The sequence below is a fragment of the Dromaius novaehollandiae genome, chromosome 3 (genome assembly GCF_036370855.1).
Source record: "Dromaius novaehollandiae isolate bDroNov1 chromosome 3, bDroNov1.hap1, whole genome shotgun sequence".
NCBI lineage: Eukaryota > Metazoa > Chordata > Aves > Casuariiformes > Dromaiidae > Dromaius > Dromaius novaehollandiae.
In genome coordinates this window covers 103,185,230-103,209,048 of record NC_088100.1, presented here as the reverse complement: position 1 = coordinate 103,209,048, position 23,819 = coordinate 103,185,230, and the positions used below count along the sequence as shown (strand labels likewise).

At 41.5% G+C, this 23,819-nt stretch overlaps 1 protein-coding gene across 4 annotated transcripts in view; it reads right to left on the bottom strand.

The window, feature by feature from the left end:
• PPP2R5A (protein phosphatase 2 regulatory subunit B'alpha) overlaps positions 1 to 5,537 on the bottom strand; it is a 46,300-nt gene extending 40,763 nt beyond the window's left edge. For 3 of the 4 annotated variants that reach the window (XM_026110630.2, XM_064509660.1, XM_064509661.1), the window contains exon 1: positions 4,524 to 5,536. In XM_026110630.2, coding sequence (XP_025966415.1) covers positions 4,524 to 4,674 — 151 coding nt within the window. In that variant the 5' untranslated portion in view covers positions 4,675 to 5,536. Of the gene's footprint in view, positions 1 to 4,523 lie in introns of all 4 variants that reach the window. The other variant, XM_064509662.1, reaches the window with a different exon arrangement.
• Between the last annotated feature and the right edge of the window lie 18,282 nt (positions 5,538 to 23,819).

The following is a 23,819-nucleotide window of genomic DNA, read 5'->3' as shown; positions in this document are numbered from 1 at the left end:
GAAACCAATGCAAACTTGAGAGACATAGAACTGTCATTTCACTTACAAATATTTATGAAGGCAGTAGTAAACCACTCTGAAATTTTTGAAGGATGTTTTCCTTTTGGGAGCAAAGGCAATCTAATGTTAGTATAAGAATAAAACCCCCTAAGCTCTTTAACTCCATTTATTTTTATTATTCTGAAATATATACTGTATGACTCAAAACATCAGAAGTTTAAGGTTTGAACTGACCTCGATGAATTTAAGTAATATTAAAATTAAACCTTTAATCAAGTTTATTGGGCCTTCCTGTAACATTTCCACAAAAGCCTAGCTAGAACACTGCACATGGTTTCCAGTTAAGAGCAAGCTCGCTCTCTCAAGGGTTCAGGAGAGATAATACTATTGTTAACACTCACTTTGGCCCCTGTTTGGATGTCCAAACTGTATACTAGAAAGTCATCTTATAAGCCTCTTATTCCAGTATCCTTTATCATTCCTACCATAATCCTCTGTCCCACAGAGATTCTTATAACCCTCCCTAGCCTATGGCTGACAGATTTTTAGACCAATTTCCAGTTCTTCAGCTGTAAGGGCCTGAGTTTTCTCCACGGGCAGACAATTTAATTTAGAAGTGAATACTAAGAATTTCTTTCATTAGTTTTGTTCTCTGCATATGGAAGTAAGTCTGGTGACCCATCTCTTCCCAAAAGGATTTTCAGTCTTGAGAAGATCACAGAAAGATATCAGGAAATGTTTATTCCTTCCCGCTGTACTTGACATGTTTGGTAGAGAGGAAAAACGTGTATCTGCTTTACAATCCAACAGACTGTATTAATTGCACTAAATAAAAGCAGTAAGCTGTACGCTTGAAACAAGAATTTTTCCCTCCTCACTTCAACTCCCCCTCCCACACACACACTTAAAAAAAATAGTAACAAGCACAGAAACATGTATGTGTACTTTTATCATAATGAGTGATACTGATTTCAAGATCAAGCTGCTTTCAAAAATGAAGCTAACTGCACATGCTACTACAGTCTTTTAAAAAGATTTGCTAAGTTATTAAGGCACAACTACCAATTCTTAGAATGTTAAAAGAATACTTCCTCTGATGAATTTCTGAAACTCAAAGGTGTCAGGATTGTCCACTAAATGACAAAATCCTGCTATTAACCAGCACATTTTTTTGGTTGTACATATTCAAAGGATTTGTAAGCTATAAGGTAACAAAACACAGAGGAGCTAAAGAACAAAACCAAATAACCCCCAGAACTGCAAACCACACAACCTGCTACAGCTTTAGTAAGCTTTTTTTTTTTTTTTTTGATAGAGTCACCAGGTCTTCAGTATTTCTTACTCAGCTTTTAAATAATACAGTAAGATGGACACTGTCCTGAATAACAAACCCATAGGAAACCTGCTAACTTAACTGAAGAACACATTACTAATTTATGTATCCTGACATCAGCTAGGCTTTGTTGAGCTTTTATCTAAAACTGACACATAGTATTATACCACACACAAAAATAAGCAGAATCTTAGTGAGTCACACAATTCTGCTCCTTCCCCTCCTCCCCAAATCCCCAAAGTTACAGTACAATACCATTTGGGACAGTGACTTACTAGTCACAGATATGTGTTTTCTCCTGGTGGTGACATATCACGCAGCTAAATTAAGGAATTTTGGTAATATGCAACAGCAGTACACCAAAAATGACATACTTTTAACAACATTACCTGTCTCCAGGCTTTCAAACAACACTACCTCAAAGCTTGGCAAAGTGTGTTACACAATCCTATTTGGCCATTTTAGTGACAATTAGGCAATATTCCCTAGATAAAAAAACCAAACCATCTACCCAGTAAGATACCTGTTAGAAGTAAATGATTAGTTCTTTTTTCAGAAGATCTCTCGTTCCAGTACGGTAGTATGCAAGTATTTTGGGCCAGTCTGACAAACCTGTCTGGGAGTTTTGGAATACTTTATTTTCTCTCAAAGAATGAGACATACAGTAACTATAGAAGAGATGAAATATTTTACAGCAGTAGAATGCCAAACACTGCTTTTTCACCTACAAAATTTCTCCCAATACAGGCTTCAAACACCTGCATTTAACCATTTATCTGAATTTACCTGAAAAAGCAGAGTCTTAATCTAATTTCGGAAATGCATGCTAAACACCCTTAGGCGTTAGTATAATGACTACACTTTCCTTTCTCAGCCCCTCCCTGGGAACACTGGCTGTTACTTTACAGATGACACTACACTGGCAGCACCACAACTATTCTTTGAAGCAAATGTAGAGTTCAGTAACAAAATAAAGCTTCATTTTCTCAAGACACCTGTGATTAGAACATAAGTTTTATAAAACCATATATTTCTGGAGAACAAACACTTTATTTCTAGAAGCTCTTTTCTTTTGGGAGGTGGAGTGGGGGTGTTTAAGAGGGAGCAATAAAGAGAAGGAGTCACACTGAAGGAGAGAAAAACATACACTATGTTCATTTCATAGCAGCAAAACATCATATAGCTCTGTTCAGGACAATTCAAATTCTCAGGATATTCAAACATCACAAATCCAAGGGAGAAAACATGCAGAAGTGTGCTGCCTGACTTTCTGATAACTGGCTAATCAGGATAGTCACTAGTGGGTTTTTATTTTGCCAACTCATAAAAGCAATTCTGCATTTTGCTCACTATTTATATTCTGAAGCAGGTTTAGGGTACAAGTCTTTACATTTAAACCATAAGCACAAAGCCAGATGTTATTTTCCATTAAGAATTTAAGGCAATTCAAGCTACCATAAAACTCTGAACAACTGAAGACATTCTTCTGACTGTTTATGGCCTCAAATTGCCAAGTGTCTGAGCTACTGATGCCACGCAGAATTTCTCTATACTACAATAACACAGCTTAAAAACCACACTCACAAAACTATAAGACTTAATAGTACAGAGTGAAAAATTAAAGTCCCAATTCAGCAAAGAATGTAAACTTGGACATTTTACTTATTTAAGCTGGATTACTTCTTGCATAAGTACGTATGCTTAACTGTTTGCAGAATCAGCACCAAAACCTCCTGAAGTCTGCCACCTATGCATGATATTTACCACGTGCTTCTGCAAGGTATCAGGACAAGTGTTATAAAAGTCATGTTTGAGCAAAATACATTGTCTAAACATTATGCATTAGTCTTTCATTATTAAAAATATACAGAAATTTAGCCATAGCAAGAACAAAAACTGAATTCTGATCTCAAAGAAATTACTCTGGTTAAGAACTAAAAAAACTATTCTAGTTTCCTCAAATTAAACTAGTTTACCAAGATAGGACAGAACTTGACAGAGTAAAGAAAAGTTCTAACCAAGCAGTAAGAACACCCACAGTCACAGCAACAGATATGGGGGGGGGGGGCACTCCCTTGCTACTTTCCTGCCCAAGCTTATTTGCATTTAATAACATTTCTGCTAAGACAGTTTTATGATTTATAGTGTCTGTGTAGATCTACCACTCAAGAATTAAAAAAAAATCCTGAAATATTAAACATGACTGTAAAAGCCATAAAAATCGAGCAGCAAAAAAATCAGAGTTATTTGATATCTAAGACTACATTTAAGTTGGCTAAATTGCACTTAAATTTCGGATATTTGTTGCAAATTGAGACTTCTTTCCATCATCATATGATACAGCTTCAAAAATCTTAAGACCAACACTAGCATCAATAAATGTAGTATTTTAGGTAACGGTAAGGCAACACCTCTCCCGTATTTCTCAGGTCCTTGTCAAATACTTTGTTACAATAACAAGTTTCTATTCTCTACCTAATAACTATTTTTGTAATTTTTAAAAACACAATTTCAATTTGACGTTTAAAGGTGTGGAAGGCTATAGTTCACTTTATTTTTGTAATCTTCTAACAGAGATAGGGTTTTTTTGCAGATTTTAGCTTCAGGACACAGGATAAACCTCCGCTATTTTTCTGAATTTCAGTGAGGCCAGCATCTAAAGCCTTCATTAGCTGTGCGACCGATCCCGTACTGCACTAAGCTGGAGAAGGGTTTTGTGGCAATTCCCGATAATTAAAATCAGACAAGCAAAAAGTCATTCAAAAACTGTCCAGAAGCGGTGGGAAAGCACAAACAAGTCAGAGGCAAACCAAACCCCCTCTGACAACTCAGGATATTATGCCACAGGCACAGAGTTCCTCTTTGCAAAACCCCCCCGTGGGAGGAGCCACCGCTCGCTCCCAGGCTTTAATCCCCAATTCTCCCCACTCCCGAGCCCATCCCGCCGCCAGGGAAGCGCTCGCACGTTACGTGGAGGCGGCCGGGACGCGCACCTGCGCTCCCCACGCGCCCTCCTCCTCCTCCTCCTCCTCCCCCCGCCCCAGGAAGGGCGCTGCGCGGCGGCACTGCCCGAGGCGGCGAGCACCGGCCCGCACGCTCGTTTACACGGGGAGGAGCGCGGAGCGAGGGAGAAGCGCCGCCCGCGCGGCCGCGCACCTGTAGCCGCAGGGGGAGAGGGGGGCGGCGGTACCTTTGAGCTGGGGCAGCGGCGAGAGCTCCACCTGGCTGCTCTGGCTGCGGAACTGCGAGGAGCCCTGCGAGCGCTTCTGCCTCTGAGCCTTGCGCACCGATTTCCGCGTGAAGCCATCCACTTTCTCCGCGGCAGAGATGGCCGCCGACATGGCTGGGCGGTGAGGCGGCGCGGGCGGACGTCGCTGTCCACAAGCATATATCAAAGCGGAGGGAGAAGCGGGCGGGCAAAAAAGGGGCTTAAAAGGCGGATAAAAAAGAAAAAAGAGAAAAAACGCTCCCCGGCTCGCTCACGCCCCGACGCCGCGGGCGGCGCGGAGGGCCGGTGTCCTAGCGGCAGCCGCCTCGGGCAGCGGCGGTCCCGGCGCTGCCTCCTCGCTGCCGGGCGCCGAGGAGCCTCCTGGATCCGGGCTGCCGCCTCGCTTCCCAGTTCCTGCTTCCCTCGCAATTTCCTCTCCGCGCGGAGCCGGCTCCAGGGGAGGCGGGGGGGAAGGGGAAAAGCAGACAAACAAACCCAGCGACAACTTGGCCCGGCGCGGCGGGCGCACGCCAAACTTTCCCGAGAGCGGGGGCGGCCGAGGCACCCGCGCCGCGCTCCCGCTCTGCTCGGGGCGGGCGCAACAAGAGCCGCGCCGGGCCCGGCGGCGCCGCTGCCTGCCGCCTCGCTGGCTCCGCGCCCCCCTCAGCCGGGCTCGCCTGCGCCAGCCCGCGCTGAGCCCGCTGTCATCGGCCGGACCCGCCGCTGGGCCGAGCTCGCCGGAGAGGCAGTTTCCACCACCCCCCGGTCCCCAGTCGCTCGCTTCCACACGCCCTCTCTCCGCCTTCAGCCGCCGCCGGGAGCTCCCCGCGCCTCCGCCGTCATCCTGTCCCCTCCCGCTCCGCCAGGGGCTGCGCGAGTGTCTCTGCCCGCCGCGGCCGCGCCGCCCGGGCCCCGGAGCCGCCGAGCCAGCGGCCGCGCAACTTGGCGGCGCGAGCGGAGTTGAGGGCAGGAAGGCGGCGGGGGGAGGGGAGAGGAGAGGGGCGGGGCAGCGCCGACCCGCCTGGGGACGGGAAGGACAGCGAGGAGAGGCCGTTGCCGCCGGCCTTCGGTGACTGGCGGCGCCGAGCAGCCAATGGGAAAAGGGGGTCGCGGACCCCGCCCCCTCCGCCGGGCCGGGGGTGGGGAGAACGCGGGAGCTGAGAGGAGCTCCGGGGGAAGGGGTGATTGACAACAGGCTGCTCCAACCGGATGGGGCCGAGGGAGGTGGGCGGGTTTTTATCTTTGACGAGGTAATAATGCGAGCGACGGGGAGAGGGAGGGGAAGCGGGGGTGGGGGGTGGGGCAGCTCCCGGCCAATCTGCGTGAGGGGGCGGTGCCGCGGCCGTGTTCGCGCCCGGAGGGAAGCAAGCGGCCGAGGGAGGCCGTTGGGCGCGCGAGGCGCCAGTCCTGCTCCGCCCCGCCCCGCCCCGCCCCGCCCCGCCCCGCCCCGCCGCGCGCGTGTCGCTGCTGCAGCCGTTACTGCGGTGCCGTGTTCGCGGGCGGCGGAAGCCTTTCTGCGAGTTGGGGCCGCCTCGGTGTTGCCGCCGGGCTTCAGCGTCGCGGGGTCCCGCGGCGGGGGGAGGAGGCGCCGCCGTGACCCGGTCCCCGGGACGGAGCCCTCTGGGGCGCCTCTCCGGCGCCATGGCGTTGCGCCGGGCAGCTCGCCGCCTCCCGGCCGCCGAGCCCGGCCTTGGCGGTGCGGAGAGTGCGCGGGAGGCGCTGGGGCTCCCGGCCTCGGCGTCCCGCGGTGTCACGGCTGAGCGGCAGGGCTGGGGTTGCCCTGAAGTTACTGGTGGTGCTGGGAAAGCGGCAGCTAGGCTCGAGCCTGTCCGCAAGCCCTTAGCAGCCACGTGTGGTAACCGGGGCTGGTCCTCGCAGAGGAAAGTACTAAAAGCGTTTTTAACCACGGGCGGAAACACACTTAGAGCTGTACGGGAACGTGGGTGCATCTTATGCGGGGGATATTGTCCTTCGCTGGTCTTAGCTGTCTTTTAAATGCTGCTAATTTTTTTTTTTCCGCTTGTCCTGACACCTCACATTTTTGTCTCCGATGAGTTTGAGTTTTACAAATCTGTGTTACCATGGTGTTTACTTTCCCAGACTGAGTCACAAGCTCCTTTTGGGGGCTGCTGCAGTGCACGCAGTTCTCTGAAGCAAGCACATGCTAAACTTTCAAAGTGTGAATATCTGTTCTTTTTTTGTTGGTGGTTTAGGATAAGAATACTGAATCTTGTAGGCCCATGGGTAGCAAGAGATGTTGCTTTACACCATGGGTATGAATAAAATAGATGGAAAGATGGGGGGAAAGAAATAAGAGAAATTTTATCTTTCTGCACAAGAGATGAAATACTGACCCGGGGGGCAGAGTTTTGGTGTAGCGTCTCAATTACAAATGTGTTTCAAAAAATAAAAATCCAATACCATTTATATAATTCCAGCTGAAAGTCAGTCATGGAAAACAAGAATTGTAACTGCCACACCAAATGAAAAGCGTGATGTTTGAACATTCAGTATATGGCTGCATGAAAATCTGACTTTTACCCAGTCCCATTTCCGTATCCAAACAGCCCCACTTTTGAATCATAAATGTATAGGATGCCTTAGCTTGTAGTCATTCAGGTAGAGATGGTGGACTAGTTTCATGCAGATCCACACATTTCTTCTTAATATATAGTTTTAAGTACCAATTCAGAAAATAAGTATTTGTGGTATTTTAAATACATGCTCAAATCTCAGTGTCTTTGGTAGGTTGTAAATACTGTGAGGTAACTGTGTATGTTTGTTACATGCTTTCATGAGCTGGAGTTTAAACTTCAGATGTATAATCAGTAAACCAAAAATCAAGTGTAGGTTATGGCTTGACATGAACTTAGAAAACTAAGACTGTCGAAGCCTGTTCCATAGGAACTGTTTCCTTTTATCATTCTTTCCTTTTTTGTTTGCTGTGTCAGCATCATCTCTACTTACTTTTTAATGCATGACTGTACACCTTCATCTTTTTTTGCTTTTAATTTAGTATTCAGAAAATGTGGAGAGTAGTCTAAGAATTTTTTTCTAGATATTCTAGACTATCCAATATATCTATAAATTACTTTTCCCTAAGCAGAGGGAAGATTGTGGTTAGTGCTGTTATCTTTCATGTAGGTAGACTTTTTATTTCATTTATATTTTTATAAATTTATATTTTTATAAATATATATTTTTATAAATATATATTTTACCAAATCAATTTTACAAACAAAATGGGTACCTCTAGGCACTTGTTCTTTAAACTGCGAGCTCATGTATTTGTTTCAGTAAAGGAAATTCTTGCATTCCTTACCTCGTTAAATCACATCTCACTTCAAAGACCATAGCTGCTATTCAGAGAGAACTAAGGCCCAGTGCTTGTGTCAGTGTGTTCCTCTGTTCCTGCCTGCCATCCAACAGCTGTCATTTTCTACTACACCCATTTTTAGAAAGTGACAGTCTGGTGTGTCCTATACAGTCTTTAATGGCAACTCCGCTCTTGCTGCCCCTTTGCAGTGTAAGGGAATCTATCTTAAAGTTCCATCAATTTAATATTTTGGAAGCTGTTGTGAAAAGCATTATATAAATGCTAAGTAACATAAGAGCTTTTCTGAGCTTTAAAATATTTTCTTCGGGGTTATTAGGCTTTGGAATAGCTGCCATGCTGATAAGACAATGTAAAAATCCATTGGCAGTTGAAATTCATGATTCAGAAACCTAAGTGAATAATAGCTGTAGTCTTTCAAAGATGGAATTTTCATATTGATTGCACCTGAAAATATTTTCAGACCTTATCTTTATATGTCACTCATACAAGAAATATTGTTGAAATCTGAGTCAGCCAACAAAAAGAAACAGTTTTATTCTCTCAGATCTATTTTTAGCTATTGAATTTTCCTTTGTCATTTTAATATAACTCTTCTGTTTTGGAAAAGAATCAGGCACAGCTCTATGGACCAGCTATAATTTCACAAACTGAAATTGTAATGTTTGAATTAATGAACATTTGAAGTCAGTGGAATTACATGGATGAATAAAGTTAGTTGAGCATACAGGTCTATGAGACTGGGGTGTTAGGAGAAAAAATGAAACTGAGAGCTCCAACTGGCAATTTGAAGCAGCTACATTTGAGAAAGCTGAAGATTGCCCTTCTCTGCTGCACATGCTGCTTCCTACACAGCTGTCTGAGCTGCTTGTGATTCAGCTTCTGAACCTCATGGTTTTTAGAGTGTATTTAAAGGCACATGGTGATGATGCCAGGTTATAAGCTGCTGGCTCCAAATATAATTCATAAAAGTCTGAGATGTACACAGAGAATGTTGTGAATGGTAATTTTATGCTAAGCTATTCCAACTCTTAAATCAGAGCCTTCGATATACACTGAAGCATTGATTCTGCAAAACTTTATGTGTGTATCTAACTTTACTTGGAAGAAAAGCCAAAGGATTAGGAAATAATTATCATTAGCATTCAAAATGAAGAAGCAAAATTCTAGAACAGATTTAACTAAAAGTCACATTTGCAGTACTTTTCATTAAATCATAGAGACTTATTTCCTGTATCTTCTTAGCATCTTTTCTCCAGGAGTGAGACCTTTGAAAATATGGATGAGAACATGATGTGCCATTAACTTTTAGAGTTCTAACAAACTTATCTTGGAAGTGTGGGGCTTCATGGATCAGGTTGCTACGGAGGGCAGGGAATTGTCTCATTGCCACTAGATAAGGAGTTAACTAGTTCTGCATTCCCATTCTTCTGTAAAGATGCTTAGAGGTCAAGCTGCGAGAAATCTAGTTCTCAGAGGCAGTGGGAGGAATATTTTAGTAAAGAGGATGCCATAAGTGAGTGAACCCTCAGCCAGGAAGGTTTGTGGAGAAAGAGGTTCTGAAAACTCATTTCCATATCCTTCTCAAAATGAAAAATGTAAAGGAAAATACCTGTGGGTCACAACAGTGCTTGTATTTACTACTGCAGTATTCCATCATTTTTTCAAGGTATTTTTTCAACTAACTTAAAATACTTTCTGGGCTAAGGCATACTTTCAAGCATGCATTGGATTGAGTTTAAGCACTTGAACTGTGCCACTAAAACCAAGTTAGTCATTCACATATTTCAGGTTAAAGTGTGTGAATGTCTGCATGTTCTCTGATCTGCACTGGCTAGTCACTATCTAGCAGAAGTGTTCTTAAATCTCTTGCTTGGTAAATCCTTAAATAATATAGAATCAATTATCTCAGAGACCATCTGTTATCTTCCTCCTAAAGCAGGATTTGAAATCGTGGGATTGGAAGTCAGAGACTGGTTGACAGGACCTTCTCTTTTGAGGGCTCTGAGTTAGATTTCCTTTGGTATACCTATGAATACGCTTTTACGGCCTTTCCAGGCAAAGCTATGTGCTTGTGTATGTGTATGTGCAGGCAGTGGATTGTTAAAACTAGATCTGATTCTTCTTGTTATTTTAAAAACTTTTTGATTAAATCTTCTGTTAGCTAATCCAACATAATTGTGTTGCAAATATAAAATTTATTTTAAGAAGTTTGTATGCACACACACACACACATGCACACACACGCACTGATTATCATAACTGATAATCCAATGAAAATATATCCCAATTTAACTCCTTAGTTCTGTTTATGTATTGAACTATGTTTTTGGGTGGAAACAGTGATGTCTGAGACCTCAACAGGAGTCTATCTAGATCAGTAAGATGCAAAGCGTCCCTTTGGGGCATACATTTACAACTAAGCTTTCAAAGTTGGTTAGCATCTTTGCCAGAATGATATTCCCTTAGCATTAATCTACAGAACATGAGCATATATATATATATATATATATAAAGGTCTGTTGTTTGTGCTGAAGATTTGTTTGCATTTTATATATGAAATGGGAAAGATTTTCAGCAGGAAGAGTGAATTCTTGGTATTTTTAAAGGTAACAAATGGCACCTGTATTTGCTGAAATACCAAAAAAAAAAAAAAAAAAAAAAAAAGTGGAGCTTTTCTGCCACCACTTTCTAAATGTTTCTGTCTGTGGCAAACCAGACCTTGAAAAGTGCCAGCTAGCACTGTCCTCAGCTTTACAGTCTCCTATAAAGATTGTTCAACACAACATTTAGAAAATAAAAAGAAACTATTTCTGTTATGAAATGTTTGCATTTAAAAAGTGAACACCTGGAAGCTAGAGTTCTTTCAGAACTAATTCCTAATGCCCAGTGAAAGGAATTAAGCAAACAAACAGCAAGGTTTATTCTGTCAAGTTCTCAGCAGGCTAACAAGAATTACTGCATGCTAAGAATCAGCTGCTCTTGGAAACTTGATGAATGTGGCAGCCAGAAAAGTACGAAACATGGCCAAGAGATATATACGCTGTAACAAAGAGAAATGAAGAGAATGGCTAAATCTCTCAGTAAATCTAAGGTGGAAAGAGTTTGCTGGACTGGCGTTTGGGAACACTTTGACAGTGTAGAACACTTCCTATAAGGAATTAATTTCACATCTCAAATTGTGGTTCTTTTCCAATGTCAGAAATAGTAATTGCCTACTTGGCAAATAATAGCTGAAAATTATTTTTATGTTTTCATCTGTCTCTACCGTGATTTAGCAACTGAAAACAAAGAGCCAAGTCTTGTGCACAGCCAGTTCTCTGCGGTCCGCGGGCAAGTGGCCTGACAACCATTGTTTGCAAACGGCTGCTCTGTATCCATGCTCGGTTCCAAACTACAGCTTCTCAGGGACATTTTTTAGAAACTTTTTTGCAAAAGCAGAATGAGTGCTACTAGTCAGGAGGAGTCCTAAATACTGAATAATTATTATCAGTCCTTCCGCTCCCCAGTTAATGAATGAAACCAAGTCATACATACTTGCGGATTCCTTTGATTTGTCATGTAGGTTGCAAAGCTTTAGTATGCATTCGTTTCATGTTTTCAGGCTTTTCTCAAACAACGTGAGAGCTGCAAAAGAGACTTAAAAGAGACAGCTATGATTCTCATGTAATAACATGATTCCCAGATCTGGGTCTTTGAAAAAAAATGCTGTGAGACTTGAGATAAAGTCAGAAGTGTGGATAAACACACAAAAGAGATTGAAGCAAGATTTTAAGGGATCTTGGTAATGTTTATAATAATGTAGTCATTTGTCTTTTTGTCTGTAACATCCATAAAAATTTCTCTTTGCCAGCAGATGAAATGAACTTACTCAGTCTTACTAAGATTTCAGAAGTACATACATTCATGTTAGGACTTGCCTACCTGGAAGAGATTTACTGCCTTTGCTACAGCAATACAGCCATAAGTCGTTGAATTATAGCAGCACAGTAATGCCAGTGAATCCTGCTGATGTAGATGTGCCCTTAGTCACGGCAGGGCGGTGAAGGAAGCCGTGCTTGTTTCTGCCACGGTGCAATTTGACATTATAGCCAAAGCTGTCTCTCGCAGGTCGCCATCCAGGGCAGAGTGGCAGTGTTTTGACCCTGTGGCTGGTGCGGGGAGCACCTTAGGTGACCTGGCGCGCTCTCCTCCCAGCGGATCTGCCACCACAGCCACTAAGCACAGACCGTGCAGCGAGCTCGCTTAATCCTACCCACTGAACACATGAGCCACAGTTTGCGTTTCAGTCTGTAAATTGTTCTTTTGTTTTGCAGGCTTTACTGAGCACAGTTTTATTTCATGTGACTGTGCTATTTATGGAGGAGTAAATATTGCCGGGGGTCTATTTAAAAAGGCCAATGACCTGGATTTTTTTCCATTTGAATTATCTCCAAGAGTCAGACATGTTTAACAACTGATTTTTTTCCCTTGTTGCTGTAGACTGCAATCATTCCTAAACATCTTAGATCAACACCAACTAAAAAGATGAAGATTTTGAGAAAAATAAAACTTAATCTAGTAAGAGAATAATTTGATGGTATGCAGCATTTCCGTTTCTGGAAGTGATTAATTCCATGCAGAACTACCAGTTATCAACATAGCATGTTTCTACCCCTAAATATTAGCTTTTTATAGTTTCATACCACTGTGGTAATTTCAGTTCATAACTCTGGTTTGCTCCTTTAATTTTTATTCTGTTTTACAAAGCCTAGTATCTAGTGTGTTTCCACATATTATAAATAAATAAACAAACCATGTTTTCAGAAAGGGAAGATTTAAACAGAGTAAATGTTCTTCCTGCTGTCCTTGCAATCTAAATAGCAGTATTGCTTTATAATTTCAGAATCAGAAAGTTAAACATTGCAGGAAAAATATTGCTATATTTTCACTTTCAAGAAAGAGCTTTGTGAAAGCAAACAGGTAGCTAAATGTCAGGAATATTAAACATGTTTGGGTATTCTTAAAAGATGAGCCAATCTTGTTTGTACAATACATACCATTTTATTAGCAGTATAAAATTAGTTGATCAAAATCCCGTTAAGTATAATAGACTCCAACTTGAAATTTTGCTGAAAACATACTACTCTTTACCTAGTCATGTAAAACCATGAAAAAGATATAATTTGTATACTGAGCATCATTCAATATATGCTCTAAAGTTTGTAGGTTTTACTATGTAGTTACAAGGTACCCTGGCTTCAGTGCAGAGCCAGATTTGGAAGTTACAACTCACTTCTCCCTTGGAGAGGTGGGAGTAAGTGGACAGGGATGGGTTTTCTCAAGCCAGCCTTACTGTCAAAACCATCACAATGTGTAACTGCATTTCTTCAAAATGTGGTCTTTACTGGAGAATGAGCAGATTGGGCAACATTTAGATGATTCAATGCCTTTATGAAGTAAATGAAGAGCACATCTTTAATATTCTCCTTGCTTGGACCATGCTACATCACAAAGAAGCCTAGTTGTTCAAGTTTCCTGTACACAGTCCCACCAGTCCTTTTCAGTCCTTCAGGAAAAGCCCAAGATGCAGAACTTGTCATTCTGTTGATATCTTAGCACAGACAGTTAGTTCAAGGCATTTGGAAAAATATTCCACATTACTAATCAAACTACTAGAAACTTGCATTTACATTTCTTCAACCAGAACAAAATTCTTGCACATTTTCTAGGATAAAGATTTTTGTTCCTCACAAAGGAGAAAGTTTTTGAAGGTTTTCCACTCAATCCCAGCACTTACTACTTCAACCATCTCATTTTTGTGTCCTTTTTCAAACATCTGAATTTACCAGTAGGTTGTTTCACACTTTTAAATGATTGGAGTCTGCTTTGAGTCAAAATTGCTGCTGCACTAATGTTTAACTGCCGTCAGTGACACCTACAGCCTGCATTAAGATTATTTGAACAAGTGCTGTTTCGTTCTCAGTTGAGTAACAAATGTTTTCAGTTCTCATTTGTATTACTAAACAAGAGTTTTCAGATTCTAACTCAAATCATCTCTCAAAATTAAATTAGCTGAAGCCTTAATTAGCCAGCAACTGATCAGAACAGATTGCAATGGCTATACATGCTACTCCATTCTATCTCTTAGAAAGCAGCCAGCTTGTAAGGAAGGAAAAATTTCAGAGACTTTCTCTCTGCTTGTCCTAGAGTAATAATGGTTGAGAGGACTTTCTTAAGAAAAAAACTGCTGTTATTTTTCCCATGGGATGCGTCGTACTGTCACTGTGTGCACTGCCCGCTCATTACCCCACTGCTTGTGGAAGCTTACTGGGTAGTAACAGGGGTCTTCTGGGGAGCCACCGCTGGGGTCACATCTTTGAGCCTATAAATACTGCACAGTTAAGCAACCAGGCAGCGTAGGAATTTGTGAAATTGCACAGTATTTCATGGCTGATAAATTCATGCACTCAGGGAAAAAAACATAGTTGGTAGTGGACATGGGTTACCTTGTAGATGAAAGATATTTTACATAGGTTGCTCACAAAATAGCATCAATGCACCGAAGCTGATATGTGATATGCCGTATGTGAAAAATAAGGCAGAAAAAATACTAGGTTTTGTTTCAACACAAACCTCAATAAAGCAGGATCTTCACTGATCCCAAAATACTCAGTGCTGTTACTGTTTTCAACAATGTGACTTCCAAAAATAGACTTTGTTGCACAGACTTTGTTGCTTCTCTTACGTCTAAGAAAGATTACTCTGACTTTTGGATTTTATTCCTGTTAAGAAGCATCACTAGCAAGTTTGCTGAGTGAGAGCAGAGTTTTTATAAGTACTGTTGCTTTGCCCTGAATTTCTTTTGTATTCTTTTTTCATTCTTTCCCATTGACAGCTGTACTGGGCCATGTGTTGGGTGTCATGCTGTGAAGTCTATGCCTGTTTTTCCATTGTGCAAATTGAAAGTGTTCATAAAAAAGGGGGATATAGTTCAAAGATATCTTCCTGTTTAATCAAATATGTGCATACTTGACTACTTTTGTAGATTGCTTTAATGGGTAGAAGGCGGGATGATTTCATCTGACAACTTCTGTTAATATTTACTGCATATCCAAAATAACAAAGACAAATTGCTAAGATAATCTTATATATTTGATTTCTGTGATTGGAAGTAATCTATTCATACCTTTGATATATGTTCTACATTATAAGTTGCTTTCTGTCTTCAGCAATTTTTACCACGGAGGTATTTCAGAAGATGTATAAGTTCTTGACTTTTTAAAAAATGTCTTTATTTTAGTACTGTGTTGACTATACTGCTGTCTACACATATAACTGCTAAATGTTACCAAGCTATATTGTCATTTAAATGTCTTTAATATTCCTTTATCCAACAAGGCAGTGGGGATTTCAAACACCAATATTTGTTTTAGCAGTTTTATTATTACCGTTAACTACCTCTTCTGTAGAAAAAAAGATGACATTTCAAAATCACTGTTACCAAAGTCTTACTTAAATATCTGAGCTAATTGACTTGGCCGATTAGCTCTTGTTTATGAGACTAAAATAGGTTAATGAGTCCTGCAGTCTGTCTTTGAAAAAGACTAAAACATTTTTTTAAACAACATTTAAACACTATTTGATCCCATGCATATGGGGTGGCCAATATGTTCTACCTACAGCTTATGAATTTTGGACAATATTGTTATGAATATGTTATATTTGTAATGTGGAACAGACCATTTGCTGACTGGGTCTGTACCACATACTTGTCAGAGTAAGGGACAGCCATTAACTTTAATGACTGTACCAGATAAAGTGGACATTTCTCAAACAGGAAAAAGGAACAGAAATCTAAAATATGGGGTTTCAAAAGGACTCAGAGAACAAAGAAGAAGATTTGTGAAGTCAAAGAAAAGCTTATTTTAAAGCAGGAGGAAAAGGATCTTGCTTAATCATGAGACCCTACAGTGTCAAAGAAAGGTGCCTCGACTTTGAGGAGAAGCAGTGAGATGCAAGAAGATCGCTGTAGGTGCACTAGAGGATACTGTGCTGGGAAGCCTGCTAGCCAAGGCTCCCTCCAGACCCAGCGGGGTGAGACGAGCGCTCTGCGGTGCGATGTCACAGCTCAGCTGGGCTGAAGGGCCTCTGGAGCTGCCCGTCTCTCTACACTGCCTATGGAAGTAGCTTCCCAAGGAGGTCTCCCAGCGTAGCTGCTGGGTGTGATCTGCCCAGGCCTTCGATTTCTCAAGGCCAGAATACCCACAGGCCTGGAGCTAGGGGAAAGGAGCACGAAGATCAGTGTGAACCCAAGGCCATGTCTACATGAGTAAATTCAGCAGTTCAGGGACTGTTCCCAGGCACTGGCTCTCCACCACCTCTGTGATGATTTTGCTGTAGCAGTGCCTGGCCCTGGCTGGCCGTCCCAAACCCTCCCCAGATGCTGCTGGCCCAGGGACCCTTGCCAATGCAGAGCACACATGTGGCACCCTGGTCGTGAGGATGAGGGAGCTCACTGGCATGGAGACAGCTTCTTCCATGCTAGTTAGCCTCAGTGCCAGGAACTTGTTTCAGAAATGTTTAATTTAATAGTACAGAAGTATCCTTAATGTCTGAAACACTTGGAAATCAGTTCAGACTCATTTGCATTATATGCATATTACAGCCCACAGTTACCCCTTGGCCAAGCAGTCCCAAACTGCAGGATCTACATATGTTTTGCTTCCCTTTGTCTGACTGTTACTCCTTTAGGAAGGAAAGCTTCCCAGGCTCTGGCTCTTCATTTGTCAAGTCTTAGAAATTGGGTACCACAGCTCAGCTGCTTTATGCCTTCAAGGAGTAGTGGTGTGGCTCTTAAGACACTTGGAAGCCTGTGCAGATTACAGGAGGAGACTGTCAGCAGCACTTGGAGGAGAGGGGGCGTTGAGTGTATAACCACAAGCTTGTAATGCTCTGTCCACCTGAGTAATAATAAGCACACTGTTTAAAGTATTGTTTTTTGCTAGATAATTAAAGTGAAGTTAGTTTTAATTTTTTTTTCTTTTGTTGCCATCCTACTTTCTAATAATTGCTTTGGGCCATTTTTTTAGCTCCATTACATTACATAAGCCCCTTACTTTGACTGGAGATATACTGATTTACATCTGTTGAAGATCTGGCAATATCTTCAGTCTTTTCTTAAAAAGCTTCTTTCTGTCCCCTCTCTCTCTAACCCATATTTATTGTATTACATTTGCTGTTTTAACTGGCCACTGATCTCTTTTAACTGCAAACAATCTGTCACTGTAGGAATTTATTGTTGCTGTTAGCTCTGCAGACCAGAGCTGAAGCTCTTTGCCTTACTTTGTCATATCATGCTGAGTGTCTTTGATCAGATTGCCTGCTGCTATCATTTTGCTGTGTCTAAGCATTAATTAGCCCTTCAGAGGAGTAAGTGTTAATAAGCTGGTAAGTATTTTTTAGAGAAGAAAACTGAGGAAAGATCATAAGCACAGTGTTCTGAGCTGAAATGAGCATTTAGGCGTTCCCAGTTCTTTGTCCTAAGTTAGGACATTGTTCTCTAACTTGCTATATAGTTAAATTGCATTGCTGATGTTGTCACAAACATGAACTGAATGTGATTTTGCTGAATATTTCTTGAGTTGGATAAAACCATTTTGAAAGCAGTCAATGAGAAAACAGCTTGTTTATACTTAAGATAGGTGTAAGAACTGGGTTCTTTTCTGGACCAGATAACAGAAACAGTAGTAACTCTTCAAAACACAAGCATACGTGGGTAAAGAGGTTTTATTGGGTGCTCTTTGGTAAAGGTTCATGGCTCTGGGAAGGAAGGGAGGAAAAAACAGAGAAACCAAGATAGGGCAGTAAAAAAGCGATGGCCACAGCCACAGAAATACCAATAGTCTGGTAACATTAAAAATAACAGAATAAATTAAGACCTTTGGGCAGAATGCTAGCTACAAAGGTAATTGAATTTCTGAGCAAAACCTGTCTCTTTGGTGTTCAAACAAATAGGTTGTTTTCCTTCTTTAGAAATAGAATTGAGCAAAGTAATAATTGACATCAGTTTCTTTCTCAACAGAAAATAAATCATAGTTTTCCAAATTCTAGTTAAGCAAATGGTTAAAATAAATCAGAATGCTATTCTCATGGTTGCTATCCAGATTCTGAAACTTCCCATTTTACTTCTTCCTCCACTAGTCTCACAAGAATTGGTGATTCTGGGTTTTCTCAAGAGTACAGACCACGTTTTCCTGTGGCTGGTACCGTAAGGTGTGCTGCTTTCCTGACGATTAGAGTAGTTTTACACAGAGGAGGCTGGGGAGAAGAGGGAGAAGGCAAGGAAATGCACAGTTTTATAATGCTCTCAAAAGTAGGAGGCGTTGCCAACTGACCACAAACCATAGTACTAGTATGTTCACCATATTGCCCTTACTGTTCCCTTCAGTGCTAAGGATTAATGGCTTCATAAACTGCTTGTTCATCCTTGTTTGGGGGCAGTAGCTTCCAGTGGAGGAGCAGAGAAAATGACTGAAAACTCCTTATGCTCTCCAGTTGTCATTCATTGCCGTGTGTGAGTGAGAGGTGTTTAAGGTCTCATTCAATGTAAAGCTACCAGTAATGAGGCAGTAGGAATTTTGTCTGAGTAAGAGTTTCAGAATGCAAAAGCCACAGATTATGTGAACATCAGAAACTATTTTAGAATAGTATCGATATTGCCATACTGTAATGTCACAACGTGATGCTTTGGAAACTATCAGACATTATAATAGTGGCTTCTTGACAACACTTTCTTGCAAACTTGATCTCTGTTATTGAGACTTTTAAAAGGATCTTTCTTCTGCAGATTAATTTAAAGAAATGAACAACAAGCTGAGCAGCACAGTTGATGGAGACTGGTTTACTATGGTATGTGTCCTATATCTTACAGGACCTTACTTACCACAAATGTCCTCTGCATGTCCTTATGACCTTCCCAGCACTGTGGGGCCTGGCCCTGGGCGTGCAGGACGTGCCCATGCCTCCCCTGGGTCAGGAGTGCCGTGGGGGCTGGTGCTCCACAACATCCCATCTCTTGGGATGCCCTCAGACCAGCCTCTCTATGGAGCACAATGACCTTGCGCTCCAGGATGCGATCATTGCTATAAATCATTATTTTTGAAAATGAAAGGGAGTTAGCAGTGATGGCTCATAATTTGGCTACTTTGCTGTGTTCCTGGTCTGTGGAGGGAAGAAAGTGAACATAAGAGCTAAAAACAATGCATGTTGTATGTGAAAACATGTAACATCGTTTGCAAAATAAATTAAGCCTGATGCTTTATTCACATAGTTAATTTAATTTATCAGAACAGATATCTTTTTCAAATTTGCCATTAAAGCTCTCTCACTCTTTATAAATTCCTATGACTCTTATGCATTGGGTGAAGTGTTTGATTTATATGCAAACATTCTTTTTACCACTGAGATTTCTGCAGAAGGTTTGTGTAGCATCATTTGTTTTAATAGGGCTTTTTTTTTCTCATGGTCCATGAATTGTAAAAATATAATTGTACCTTCTTTGTGTTGAGACAAAGCTGCCAGCTAAATGGGATTTTACCTTATGCACAAGTAGAGGGGCACAACCCCTCTGAAAACAAGACCTGCTTCATTTTCAAGCAATATGTGTCTTAAACAAGACCTGCTAGTTATCTGAGACATATCCAGCTAGTTTAGGATGATATATATGCTGGATACTCCAGATAACCCTGATTTATGGAGCTACTTCATTTTCACCATTTGGCATTGCCAGATAGGTTGTAGACTAGTAATACTTGGTGAAGTTTTTAGTACTAAATTAAGGAGTTGCATAGCTACGTAAGAATCAAAGCTTATAAATTTCTTTTAGGTTTTATGTTTACAGAGAAAAACATGAAAATGTGAGAAACACTGTTTCTACTTTTCTCCATTTCATTTTCCCAACTTGACCCATGGATCTTAGATGTTTGACTTTATGCATGAACAAACAACCCCTGAATTCCATATTGCATGGAGTTGGTCCATGTGCCCCATGGAAGCACTTTCAAGGCTAATCAGCCTTGTCTGCATAGTATTACGCAGCTACCTATTCAAAATTAGATTCAGGCACTTATTCATAATTTACAGTTTAGCTCTGAGTGATATTTTTACCAAGTCAGAGTAGATTTCCAGGATGCAACATTAGAACATCTTTTAGATAAGCTGTAATATATGTGGCAATTTTTGATGTTAAAATACACCCTTTATTCTTTTTCCTGATTTATTTCTGTGGCCAGTAAGAAGAAACAGCTTTTACTATTTACTACTACCAGCGCCATTCAGGACCATACATAGCAGTAGTATTCCTACAGCCTTGTGCCAAGATCCAGAAGTTAGAATCTTGGAGAATATTTTTAAAGAAGAAAAATTGCAAGGTAATTAACTTTCTTATTTCTACCATCATGTCTGGACCACACAGAAGGAAGAACTTTTGATAGCTCAGAGAAACTGTCTGTTTGAATACGTATTCCTGCCAATCAGTAAGAGCTTGTATCACATCTCTCTTGAAAGGAGAAGGCACTGGTATCTTCACAGCGAACCATCACCTGCTATGAACTACTAGGATAGGCAGAAATGGGATTTTAGAATTAGGACTGAATTGTTTTTTCAGCTGTTAGGTCAGTTCTTTCAAAGTCCAGAAAATTTAAATACCGATAGAAACTCACTATTTTTCATAGTGTGTGGCCAGCACTAGTTTCTCATGTTCTAACAAGGAGCTGCAGTGTTTGATATTAGATCCGCATTCATAACAGAAGAACAAAGCGGCTGGACAATGGTACTGTTATGTAGTAGGTTCCTTTGAATACTGCTGCCCTTGTCTGAGTACTTTGTGCACTGAAAGAGTGGTATGAGCTCTCCTTGTACATCTTTTTGCCTGCTTTTTCTGATTGCTTATGTTATTACCTTGCACTATTTTCCTTCTGCTTTTTCCAGTGGCCCATTTTTCTTTGTCATTTATTTAGTTTTATGATATATCTCCTTCTGGAAAGCAGCTGAACTAGCTTTTGTGGTGTGTCATCCCAGAGTGTTCCTTTAGCAGTTGAAAAGGAGCATGATTTTCAAAAACTCATGGCTGCAAGCATATTTTAAACAAATATATACAGTATATATTTGTGTATATATATATACAGGAACTATACAGGAGAGAATCAGATGTCATTCCAGGACCCAGAAGAAATACAGATAAAAGTACTGCTCCTGCCCATAGTGGTGAAAAACCCCTAATATAGAATATCGATGTCGGCCCACTATTGATGATAGTCTGTAGAGAATACTCCTAATTGAGGGCTCACTTGTGTGTTAGCTCAGATAGCAGAATTCAAGATCTGAATTGACCCCTTCTAACAACCTAGCGAGTTTGTTCCTCATGGCCGGATCTGGCCATGAGGTTCTGGGATGCAGAAGGCAGAGGAGTCCGCAAAGGATCCTTTGCTGGGGCAGTTTTTCTGCAAAGGATTGAGAGACTGTGCTTCTACACCATATATATGACTCCTGTACACCCTTCTTTTCATCTGTATTCCAGTATAGCTCCTGGTCCATTACCCTGGGTACTGAAAAAACCTACAGAAATACTGTAATTACTCCAAATGAGATATGATATTAGACCCCCAAACTCATATGAATCAACACATATGATTGCCTGGATTTATGCAAACTAATTTTCGGCACATATCTAAGGTGCCTGATTTAGGGATCTATGCTCCCTCTACAGTCAGCGGAGAGAGACAGTTTATAGATGGGCTGAGCTGCATTCTTGCAGTGCCTGTCTCTCAGCAAACATGGGACCACGAGGCACTGATGTTTAAGAGGTTCAATTAAATGTTTGGAGTTGGATGGAGTTAAAGTTTCCACCTCTGAAATAAAGAGGGACAGAGAAGGGTGAAGTGTCACCTTGGATGAAAGGCTATTGCACTCGCACTGAGCAGGCTGTGTATGCACAGTCATGCTAATGACAACCAGGAATTTCACAGGAATTTCACAGGAAAACCAGGCAAGAAGCAACACAGGTAGGATAAATGGAGACATAACTGTATAAGGGGCCTTCCAGAGTCATGGCCTAAGCATGCAGGTCAAATGAAGGCAGAGGAAAAGATGATGTGCTAAACAAAAGTGTTGTCTAGGTTGTTCAATAGACATCGTTTTTGAGCTAGAAACTTACTTTTTGCTGCTGCTCTTCCCCGAGCTTGACTGGTAATAACTGAAAAATGGGAGGACAGAAGCTGAGTAATAGGGATGGAAAAAAAGCCTGTGGCAGGAGAAGAAGGGCTTATGGGAGAGCCAGTTCGAGGCAGTATAGAAAGATAAAAAACAGGTATTGCCAGAGGTATATGATGTAAAAGCAGGAAGCCTCTCACCGCTGCCTGTGGTGGGGCTGCTGGGGCAGCTGAGGAGTCTCAAGCTTGCTGTGCAGGCACTGTGCCTCAGCCTGCCCGCGAGGCTGCGGGGCTCAGGGACAGCTCTCAAGCACTGTCAAGGCCAGCAGCACCTACACGTAGCATTGCTTCTCCTGCAACAATAGGCAAATACGTATAAGGCCTGAATTTTGAATTACTAGAGTATCCACAGTGTTTGCAAAGCCGTTGCCAGTAATTGAATTAGCTCAAAATAGCACACGCTATAGTAGCCAAAATTGTAGGTAGACCATAAGTTTTGGTGATGATTTTGGTATGATTTGTTATACTCAAATCTGAAACGATGCTATGTTTAATAAACTCTTGAGAATAAATGAGTAATATATAAATATAAGAATGAAATAAGTAATTCATAGATTTGGAAATTCTTTTCCTCTTCTCAGGTTTGTTATTGATTATTTATGTTATTAAATATTTTCTCTTTTTATCTATGTTTCTCTGCTGTAGGTGTTAAGTCTGCTGTCGATGAGTGGTATCTGGGTTCCAATTGCTTGAGGTTGGGGAGCATTACTGGCTGAACTTCCAGCAAGCTCAGCCTCTTCAGGGCTTTCACTGGGCCAGCCTTTATGAATAATGTAGACTAGCTCCATTTTTTGTATTCCTTAATTTTAAACTCTGCATAATGTTCCCTGGGTCTCACTTCTGAGTGAAGTCATTTATTCTGGTGATTTGAGACTACCAAGGATGTTCTATCAGACATTCAAATTACATTCAAATGAAGTAGTTCTTATATCTGCCTTAACATTTTATCTCTTACCCTCCTAAATCCAGACTGCAAATCGTCAAGGTGAGGTGAACCATTTCTGTATCATGTGTTTACTCTTGTAATGAATTCTGTGGGTACTTCCAAGATAAAGCTTCTCTCTAGAATGCCAAGTTATCCAAACTTCCCATGTTCAGAGATGAACACAAACCCTGTAGCACTTATGTTCTACTTAGACCCTCAGAATTAGGTTTCTGTACAACTTAAATGATACTTAGGACTTGCAAAGGGTGGTGGAATTAGTTTTTGACTCCTTGAATGCCATTTATGAATCAACATGTTTGCGGAGAAAAGCAGGTTGGTGTCAGCAGTGGCTGGTAGAGTTCAGTATATTCTGTAGGAGAAGTTTGTTTCTGAAAAACATGGTTATCCTATGCTTTTGAAGATAAATTGAGATTACTAGGGGTGAAACAAAAATGTAATTTCCAATCGGCAAGCCCTGTCAGGCTTGAAACTGCCGTAGTGAAGCCTGGCTGCTTTCAGTAAAGTCTGTCTGTTCTAGATAGTCCTGCATCTGAGGAGGCCGGACAGCACACTCTGGTTCCAGCCCCTCTCTTAGTCACGTCAGCAGTGTACCTGGTGACTGAGCCTTATCATCAGTCCTGTGCCTTATTTGCTCCTGAGAGGTCTCTCAGAAGATGACCAGCGTGGGTTATACTGTCAATGTTCTCTCCAGGTTCCTAGCGTCATGTCTTGAGGATAAAAAAATTGTTTCAAAGATTCCAGTTGTTCCA